The sequence below is a fragment of the Magnolia sinica genome, chromosome 4 (assembly GCF_029962835.1).
Source record: "Magnolia sinica isolate HGM2019 chromosome 4, MsV1, whole genome shotgun sequence".
NCBI classification, from domain to species: Eukaryota; Viridiplantae; Streptophyta; class Magnoliopsida; order Magnoliales; family Magnoliaceae; genus Magnolia; species Magnolia sinica.
The window spans coordinates 6570481-6580794 of NC_080576.1; the positions used below are offsets into that span (position 1 = coordinate 6570481).

The 10314-nt window shown below is 41.6% G+C and overlaps 1 protein-coding gene across 2 annotated transcripts; it reads left to right on the forward strand.

The window, feature by feature from the left end:
* Window positions 1-625: 625 nt before the first annotated feature.
* LOC131242276 (uncharacterized) lies at window positions 626-3497 on the forward strand. Of its 2 annotated transcripts, none has more exons than XM_058240816.1 (3): window positions 626-973; window positions 1069-1167; window positions 2639-3497. In XM_058240816.1, exons 1-3 carry the CDS (start codon window positions 827-829, stop codon window positions 2825-2827), a joined length of 435 nt encoding a protein of 144 aa, XP_058096799.1. In that variant the 5' UTR covers window positions 626-826; the 3' UTR covers window positions 2828-3497. The 2 variants fall into 2 exon arrangements, with proteins under 2 accessions (XP_058096799.1, XP_058096801.1); XM_058240818.1 differs by having other exon boundaries at window positions 638-973; window positions 2688-3497.
* The last annotated feature ends 6817 nt before the right edge of the window (window positions 3498-10314 follow it).

The following is a 10314-nucleotide window of genomic DNA, read 5'->3' on the forward strand; positions in this document are numbered from 1 at the left end:
ACAGCAGCACCCATGGATAATATGTTATATGGATAAGAACTGACCCGTGAGTTTTAACTTTCACTGGTCTTTTTGTAAGTTGATCCCTCCAAAAGCAACTGCGTGATGTTTAATCGTCCTGCCATCATTTGGTAAATTACAGTCTTTTCATGGATTTTTGGGTAAAAGTCTCTTTAAATATCATATGAGAAGTAGACATTTTGTGACTTCAGATTCTCTACTTGTCGCAGGTAAAAAAAATTTATCAGCTGCAATGTTATTGGTCCACATGGTGATATCTACGCTACTATATTAAAATCAGTCGGACACAAAGCAGCGGTGGATTGCGTCCAAACCTCTGCGACTCTAGCCACGAACGGGCAGTTATGTGCGTGAAACTAATATTGGTTTATCCGTGTGTCTCATTTTTCAAATCATTTTAAGGCATGAGTAAAGAAGTAAGGTAGGTCCAACGCTCAAGTGGACCAGACCATATATGACTTGGCATTTAATGCAACCATGTTTATTATTTGGTGTGGTTCACTTGAGCGTTTGATCTACCTAATTTTTGTACTAATCCATTAAAATAATCTGAGAAAAGTGATGAACGGCATGGATAAACAGATACATCAATGTGCCATAACAAAACTGTCCGTTCGTGGCTGCGGGGTAGGACGCAATCCGCGTCCGTGTCAAGAGGAGGATCTGGACTCTTGGTCCGACCTCTGCTCTGCTTTTGGCTCCGTAGATCATACTCCCCCGGCGCATCTTAGCCGCAACTAAATTTCGTTATAAAAGCAGGAACTCGTTTCTCTCAACCGCGAAACTTAAATTTGAGTAAGGAGAGATGGAAGGAGAAGAGGAGGGAGAAGAGGAGAGAGAAACCAACGAAGACGCTCTCAAAGCTCAGATCGCGATTCGCTGCGCCAAAGCAGCGTTTCTGCTCGAATCGCTGAAATCGCCTCGAGTTCATACAGCAGAAGACATAGACGAGGTGAATGTAGCAGAATCTGCTCTTTTTCTTCCATTTACTCCCGAAATTCAGGGTCGATCTTTTGATATTTTTTACCCTGCCTATTTCCCTTTTAGGAAAGAGCGCGGCTGCTGAGATTCGCTGCAGATCTGAGGATAGAACTGGTGAAGGGGCGACTCAAGGACAGGAAGATGAGGCTTCGCAGCTTGGCGGAGGTAATTCTCCAGATCCTGGTGCTGTTATCTTTCGCGACTTTCTGTTTGATTCTCGTCAAGGGTTCCATTTGATTTCAGAGAACTGGGATAAGATTGCTGCCGTTGGATCTAGGGTTAGGATTTATGCGCTTTTGGTTCGATTTCTCCGTTGATAGATTGATATACAGTTTTAATGTTACGGAAAGAAGTTTGTAATGTTCCCCGGCAATGGTAGACTTGTTTTTCAAAATGGCGCGTCTATGACTGTTTTCAGTTTGAGGAGAAGCAAACTAGTCCGCGTTACCATCCTAAATTATGGTCATCGATATGCATTACTTCAAAAAAAAAACGTCCTCCACCATTTTGCAACCGTTCGATCAATGTGGCCCACTTCCTTCTGCTTTGCCCGAACAATGTAGTGGCGGACACGAATTTCCTGCAACAGGTAGGTAAAAGGTCTGTGTAGCAGTGTAGGACTTCCACTTTGTAAATCGGTTGCTCCATCCCACAAAATCAAGCAGATCCAAAATTAATAGATGGTTAAGAAGATAAATACAATAAAGGTTCAGATTCAACTGAAAACGGCCCTCATGTTGATGGCTGGGATCTTCCAATCTGCGACTTCTTTTTGGGAAATTTCTTATCCAATGTGAGGCTCAACGGACCAAAGGTCTGGATTGCTTGTCAAAATGAAAATTGGGTGTCGATTGTATATTGAGATTGGTGCTATGAGAATCTTGCGTTCCACCTCTAGTACCACACTTTAACATGCCACCTTAGGTCCCACATGGATCCAGGTCTGGACCCGACCAGCATCTTGGATCTGGGCTGGTCGGGTACTTAGATCCGACTGCTTATGGGTAATTCTGATTCGGGTCTAGAACTAGATTAGGTCCTATGGGTGGGACCCATACCAGATCATGGAGTATGATGATAATTGAGTCTGGTTCACCATGCCTAGGGCATATCATCCACGTTTAAAGTGGGCTACCTAAGCCCAGCCCAACTGGGTCTTCAAGGGTAACTAATCGTGGTTGGTCCATTGCCTAGAGCCATAGGCCATTAGTCGTGGTTGGTCTATTGCCTAGAGTCATAGACTTCCATCTCTCTCGAGTCAGGGTGAGTAGGGGGTGACTCGTGGTACGAACCTTACCAATCGGGTCCAAGCTGACTCGGACTAGTCAGGAATGACTCTGAGTCGGCAAGGTCGGGTCTTAAATTTCGGTTCCAATTAGAAGTGGGGCCTAGGTCAAGCTCACTAGCCTTTCAGTTGGGCTGGTCCTGGGCCAAACCATGATTGTAGACGAACGTATATGTATCCAAGCATGTTTGGGTATCCCATGCATGTAGAAAATCGTTTACGGAGTTGGGCTTGGTTATAAAAACGTGTCTTGGTCTGGGTTTGAGTCAGGCTCGGACTTGGGCCTTTCTTTTCAGCTTGGGCTGACCCTGACTGAGGCCAGCTGGCCCTACGTACGCCCAATTTCCACAGGAACAGCTTAAGAAAGGCTCAGATGCCGCACATGTGCACTATGACGCAGGTCAAGGTGCTTGTGAAGCAGCAAACAGAATCTCCGATGCCTTTTCCGATTTACCGCGGTTAAAAAGGCCAAATGGTGGAGAATTGAAAGCGTGCAGTTGCATGATAAATCCAAGAAATGCCGTGGTATTTTCTAGGTGAGAAGAACTTTGATACTCGGGCAGAGTGTGACCCATGATACACATGGACTTTACAAATTACTTGGAATTTGCATAGATGTAATTCAAATTAAACTTTTCAATTTATGGATCCTAGTCTAGATGTATCAGGTACAAATGCACTTATTATTTGACCTTTGGATCGGTGGAGATTATTAGACAGTTGGAAACATAAAAGTATCTGATTGTCCTGTTTCAACTAAAAAAATACAGGTTAATTTAATATGACTGAATATGTGCCAAATGTATAATTTCTAAGTGCCTGTATATCAAGTGTCTTGCGCTGCCAGAGTAGCAAATAACTCATTCAGAAGTTAGGCTAGTCCGCTTTAGCTACCATGGACTTCTCGTCAGATGCAGGGCTCGTGCCAGTGGTGGAACCATACCATGCTTGGCCGACCTGTTTGGATTGTTAGTTAGTACGGGGAAGACCATGTTCTGATTTCCAAGCTGGCCTCATCATGGTTGTCCAATGCACCAAATACCCTCCCAGATTGAAAGATCCTGGCTGTACAATATTTGGCCCTTTCCCTGGTTTGAACGTGAATCATTGTTAGATTCTCTCATTCAATTATCCGTTAGATTTTTCCTCTGGCCACTCTGCATGGTACAACCTTTGGACAAGAATTTCCTACCACTGAATGGAGCCGTGTCATGATGTCTACGTGACATCCACTTCATTCATCAGTTACAACAGCTCATGTTAAGTCATGATTCCAGAAATCAAGCAGATTCAAAACCCAAGTGGGCCACACAATGGGAGGCAAACGGGATGGGATGCCAACACGGAAACTTTCCTTAGCCAATCTTGATGTTTATATGCCATCTAAATCGATTCATAAGAGTCCCACCAGGATAAAAGGGAAACACGTAAATCGGCCTGATCAGAAACTTTGATGAGGCACAAGGACATTTTTACTGTGGGTGCTCCTGTAAACTATAATTTGTGGAATTGAAGGACTACTTCATATCGTAGACCAACCACGACTAATGGCCTATGGCTCTAGGCAATGGAGGTTTTGGTGGTGAGTGTGCATGATCCCAAAAGCCAAGGCACCTCTCAACATAATAGCTTGGCCAATCTCAACCACACACTTGGTCAATAGGACCATCGGGTTGTGTCGTGTGACGCACTTTGGATGGCCCTGTTACTATTCAATTCAGACACGTGGAATGGTCAATTTCGATTAAACGTGTGTTTGCATGTTAAATGTCAAGCGTGCCAAAATTGTATTCAATTCCAATCAAACTGTACACCTTGTGACCCAGGCATTAAAATAGACTGATTAATATTAAATTTGTGAAAATCGACTATCTATTCAACTATCGATTGGTAAGCTGATTTGACAAATTATAATGGGGACGGCTAATCCTTATGATGGATCCTTGTTGCCTTACAAATAAAAAAAGTATTTTTATAATGGTGGTAGTTTAGTTGTATTTCTCAACAAAAGCAATAAATAAATAAATAAAGGATTGATGCTGATTTTATTAATTTATAAGTAAATAAAGTACAATTGACAAGAGAAAAATAAGCAGAAGATATTATTGACGATAGTCCAAGTTGGTGAACTTGGATGAACGTAGTTTATGGCTTGTGGGTCACGACCAAAAAAAAAAAATTTACTAGTAAGAATTCAATAATTTAGAGAATCCAACAATAGGGTTGTGGATCTTTAAAATAAATTAACTGGCTTGTTACAATGATGCGCTGGACAGAAGTAAAAACCAAGATAAGATTAAATTAAAGACCTTGAGCTTATTGTAACATGATCTTAGACAGAAGTGGAGAAACTTAGAGATTAAACAAATTGAAATAGGTGTCCAATGAGATACGAGGCATAGGATGGGCAGTATTAAGCCGAAAGCTTGTATGTGATTGTGTTGGCATGAAGCCCCTGGCTCTTCTTTATCAGACACCTTTATAGTTTTGGATGAGTCAGTGGTCGTAGCTTCTACATGTGGTCTTTCGATTAGGTAGTGGCCTTATCTTGATGTTTTCCATTCAGATTTGGATTCCTTTAAGCATTATCCCACGTACCATAAGCAACTATGTCTGTCTTCATACAACTTACTCTCCTGTTGCAATTCTCTCGTGAAACAAGTCCTTCAACAACAATTCTCCACCAAAGGTCTTGTCTTACGGTGACTGGTTAAACAATAATCTATTAATGAACTCTTCAACAAGGCTTCCTCTACATGCTGCTAATCAATCGTGTATTGCACATATTGGTCACGTGTCATGAAATTGACAACTACCTTTGGTTTTTGGATGTGAGTAAAAACGTCTCTGGATGCCTGGCCTTCCTTGTCCTCCTTGTCCTCAATAGATAGGTATCCACCATCTTTTCAGCTGCAACTATGTTTGCTCCTTTATTTCCATGTGAGTGTGCCAACACATGGTTGCATCTCACTCGTCGGTTTAAGCCGCATCAGGTCGGGTGTTAACAGGTCCATGCCCTGAGCCAGTGTTGAATATGAATGGGAAACTCTGGCATTAAATGTGGACCATTGGCTGTTTTCTAACATCCTAATTATTCTAAATTTTAATTGGTGCAAGTTTTGGTACAGTAACCACACCGTGGCGAGCCACCAGAAGAACGGTACAGATTCTACCGTCCATCTAGGGGCCCACCCTTCTTTTTTTTGTTAGCTAGCTTGTTAGTACACCCCCACTGTCAGTTCACACTTCACCGTTAGCCACCCCCACTAGGGAATCGGTACCAAGACCTCAGGGTTGAAAAGAGGTATCTTTCACTCACTCTTCCACTTCTAGGGGCCCCACCTTATTTTCCTTTTCACATGCCTCCCAAGAATCGCTCTGACCAGAGTATACTTTTAATCCGAATGGTGGAGTGGAAATAGATGGTTGTAACAACGAAAGCCAATATTCGGATGGTTAAGATAATTCTGCCATGGTGATGGCAAATTGAGCTGCACTGAATGGATCGTCACATTTTAGAATCTTGAAAACCGTCTGATTAGTGGCCCACAAATGAACTGGTGAAATGAATAGCAACCAAGGGTCCAAAATCAATGAACCAATATCCATTCATGAGAGGTTCGAATTGTCCAATCGATCTGATTTCAGAGATTTGCCCATCTAAGGTTTGGACGGTTATGATTATCTGCTAAATGCCTCCCACATGTACAATGGCAATGTGGGAGGGGGTCATAATCAACAGACGTATATCAGTAGTCATGGTCAAGGGACCAAAAAAGCAGATACGAGTCAGACTCAGGTCCACATCTAGAGATGGCTCTCATTATCAACCATCCATGTTGCGTGTCCCACACAATACTGCCACAGCAAGAAATTTACGCTAAACAAGGGATTGTGACCGTCCATATGTGTACTTGAAACGGACCATTACAGCGGTTGGTTGAAATCTTCCTGCAGCTCACGCCCTTGAGCCTGGAGAGAGCCTCTAAGCGCAAGCTCTGTGGGGCCACTGCAACTTCCTTGTGATGCACTCCATTCATTAGTTTTGCTACATTAAAGCACGACAAGAGACCAAAAATAAGTATATCCAAAACTCTAGTGGACCACAAAATTGAAAATAGTGTAGTGAAAATGCCCTCCAGTGAAATTTTGTTGGGAGTTGGTATACATCATGAGATTTATATGATATTTAAGCCTTAAGAACGAAAGTACTGAAAAGTCAAATATCAGCCTAATCCAAAACTTTTCAGCCCTAAGATGGTTTTGGTTGTGGATTTTCAGTCCCCACATTTTCGTACCGTGTGGTCTACTTGAATTCGGGATTTGCCTCATCTATTATGTCTTAACGTGATTTGGCAAGGCTGATTGATTTGGTAGATGTCACACTCATGTTGCATAGGCAGGTTGTAAGAAATTGGCATTTGTGGTGATGATGGATGGTATAGAGATTATCTTAGGATTTATTTGAATTTTCTTTTTTTGAAAGATAACTTTGCATTAAAGGAAAAGGAAAAGAAAAACAGGGAAAAGGGACTGCTGAGATAGCAGCACCTAGGAAGCGTTAAGAAACCCAAGATCAACATCAGGCCCATTCATATGGGTAGCTTTGAATTGTGAATATATTATTAATGAAATGTAAAATCATTACATAGACTTGCACGATACCTCGGACGCAATCATATGCCGAGCTTGTTCACTTACTTTATTTGATGCTGCCAGGCTCTGGTTCAAATAATTAAAACCGAGATCCATCAGTTCGTTTACCGAACTCAGCGATGTGTTCGTCACGAACTTCATCAGAGGAAAGAAAAAACTTAAAGCATCGGCAAACTTAAAACTCATTCTCTGCAATTTCCTCGGCCACGGGTTGGTTGCGCCTCCTCCAATCTACTCTTGGCTCAGTGCCTATTGGCTCTTGACATGTAGGCCTCAATTAGGCTCAACGCCTAGGAGGCCCGGGCCATATCTGTAGAGTTGGTCCATTCCATAAGCTAACTTACCAACTTGTCATATTTTTTCCTAACAACTATCATTATGATTTTATAATGTTTGTTTAAATATGTAATTTGACACATAATCTATGGGATAAATTTAGAAAATAAATAAAGAAATTTGTAACAATCATAATTTTATATTATATTATATTATAGTAAAATTTTCATATCTAAATGTACAATCATTATAATTTTATATTATATTACAGTAAAAATTTCATACCTAAATATGCAAGTATTTTTGTTTTTAGTTAGAAATTACAATAATATAAAAATATGATTATTATAATTTTATCATTGTCCAAGTATAGAAATTATTAGTCAAATTATCTATTTATTAAGAGCTATGTATTGCGATTTGTAATCATTCTACTTTTACTTGCTATATTTTTTGCATGTGGTGATCCTACATTGCCTCGTGAGCAAAACCAACCCTTGATCACGAGGACATCTCTCTAACATGAGTCCCACCTGAGTGAAGGGACAAAAACAATCCCCCCAACATGAGTCCCACCTGAGTGAAGGGAGAAAAACAAATGTCAACCCGATCTGAAAATTCCACTGCCTTAAGAAGATTTCAATGATGGACGTCCCATCTACATGTTCTTTCCTGTTTACGGCCCACTTGAATTTTGTGTCTTCTGGATTTTCATATCTTTTCTTTTTTTCATTTTTCAAGATCCTATCTTAATATAAACCGCCGCAACTTATAGATGAAGTGTACCTTGCATTGGCTCCCGACAACTTGTTGTAAGTAATTCAGGTACACACACAACTTGATAAAAACTTCCACTTGCACCATCAAGGGACGGCAAAAGATTTTATTCCGTCCATCCCATGTTGGATGGAATAAATCCCTAAATTTATCCCGTGTTTATCTTCGCGAATCTGCTGCTTTCATTTTCTCGGATGCAAATTCCTATCGTGGCCAGTGTGGCCCACCCATGACAATAAAGACCGTTGGATAGTGTAAACAACATCCATAGCACATGACCTAAAAATAACAATGGTTTGAATGATTTAAGCCAAATGATTGAGGGCATGTGAAACGGACGGTGATGGTGAAAATGATCTTACAATCAATTTTGAAGGCCCTTATTTGGATGGTTGTGATAGTCTGATCAGGGTGTTATTGGGCCATGTGCAAGTCGTGATTATGACCCCTCAAGTGGGGCCAATCTATACAAGATTTAATACTCGGCTGCAAGGACGTACATAAGGTTCGGGTTTTAAGTTGGTACACGTGAGAGCAAGTGGGGCCCATGATTTAGTGATCCAAACAGAAAGCTGGTACCACTGACTGTATTGCGGATGTCCCACAAACAAAGATCCCCAAGATTGGAAGAATCCTGACCCTTCAAAAGATAGTCAACAAATAGATGGTTGAGAGAGAATGTAGACCAATAAAAGGGACAAATATCTTACATCTAGGATATTGCAATCCGGGAGTCCTTTTTTGCACGTTACATCTATAGCGTGGTCAATTAGATCCATGGTTTGGATCAGCCAACGATGGGGCAAATATTGAAAACCCCTTTGTGCACGTTACACCTATAGCGTGGCCAATTAGATCAACGGTTTGGATCAGCAAACGATGGGCTACATATTGAAAACATCAATGGTAGTGTATAATCTTTGGATGGGTCCCCCAGTGGGGTAATACCCCTTCGAGTTTGCACATTTTGTTTGGGCCGGCATTTGATCTGGACCCGTCAATCGGTGGTGTGCGATTTTGTGTATGCTTCTAAAGGAAATCGGGTTGCGTACTGAGCTACACAGCGTTCTTATCGTATTGAATAAACTCAGTTGGGCCCACCTTGAATTTATGTGGTCTATCCATTCCGTCCATCCCTTTTTCCATCTAATTTAAGGGGTTGAGCCCAAAACTGAAGTATATCCAAAGATCAAGTGGATCATACTAAAGGAAAGAGTTGGGATAATGATTTCCACCGTTGAAAACTTGCTAGGCCCCCACATTGATGTTTATTTGTCATCCAAACTTTTCATAAGATCATGAAGACATGGATTAATGGAAAAGACAAATATAAGCTTGATCCAAAACTTCTGTGGCCCCCAAGAAATTTTCAACAGTAAACGTTCAATTCAACTGTTTCCTATGGTGTTGTCCATTTGATCATTTTATATATTTCAGTTTTGGGTTCAAGCTCTAAAATTATCTGGTAAAATGGATGGACGGAACGGATAAAATACATAAATCATGGTGGACCTCACAGAGTTTACTCAGTACGCTAGAATAGCCTGTTAAAACGGACAGCATGGAGGTACGAGGTGGTAGGGTCACCACGCAATCCGCGTACGAGAGAAACCATCGAAGAACCCAGAAACGCTTGCGGGACTTGGCGTGAAGTTTAGCTGACGTGGACGAAACGACTTCATTTGAATGAGATCCACCCCGTCCATCAGGTGGGCCACCTGTTATCGGAGCTAATTCAATACTCATTTGGGCTACGACTCGGGTAAAAGTTGAGATGGGAAATCCACCGTTAAAATCGTGTGGCCCAGGTAGGTCTTATATTAGACTGTTTGTTTGAATTAACGGTGAAAATGTAGCATCGTATCTGATGGACGGGGTTGATCTGATGTATGTTTGTACCACGCAGCTGTCAGCCAGCTCAAGTAAGACGATTCGCAGTCCTCAAGCGTCAGAACAGCTGGACAGGCAATTGCAGGCTCGCAGCAGTCAGTTATTTCATACGCGGGCCGAGTTTGATGGTTTATCGGCATGAACGAACGGATTGTAGACGTGGCATCTGTAACCGTTCGAAGAAGTGGGACGACTCTAGATAGGTCATAATCACAAAATTAGGTTGATTGGATGGCCCCGATCACCGATTAATGGACATTTGTCTATCCGATTCAGATCGTCAGATTTCTTTCGTTCTCAACAGTCCAATAGATGTTTCCCAATCAGTCAGTTACGGCAGTCTATAGGCCAGGCTAACCAAACTCAAATTTTCGAATAGGACTGACCTGGCTAGTCAGTTACTGGCTGTCCAGTTCAAAATGGCTGAA

What these genes read in the sequence shown, in the direction of transcription:
- LOC131242276 (XM_058240816.1), top strand. Translation starts at nt 827, where the DNA reads ATGGAAGGAGAAGAGGAGGGAGAAGAGGAGAGAGAAACCAACGAAGAC. An exon ending in CAGCAGAAGACATAGACGAG is followed by an intron (nt 974 to 1,068) that starts GTGAATGTAGCA and finishes TTTCCCTTTTAG; the next exon opens with GAAAGAGCGCGGCTGCTGAG. An exon ending in GGCTTCGCAGCTTGGCGGAG is followed by an intron (nt 1,168 to 2,638) that starts GTAATTCTCCAG and finishes CAATTTCCACAG; the next exon opens with GAACAGCTTAAGAAAGGCTC.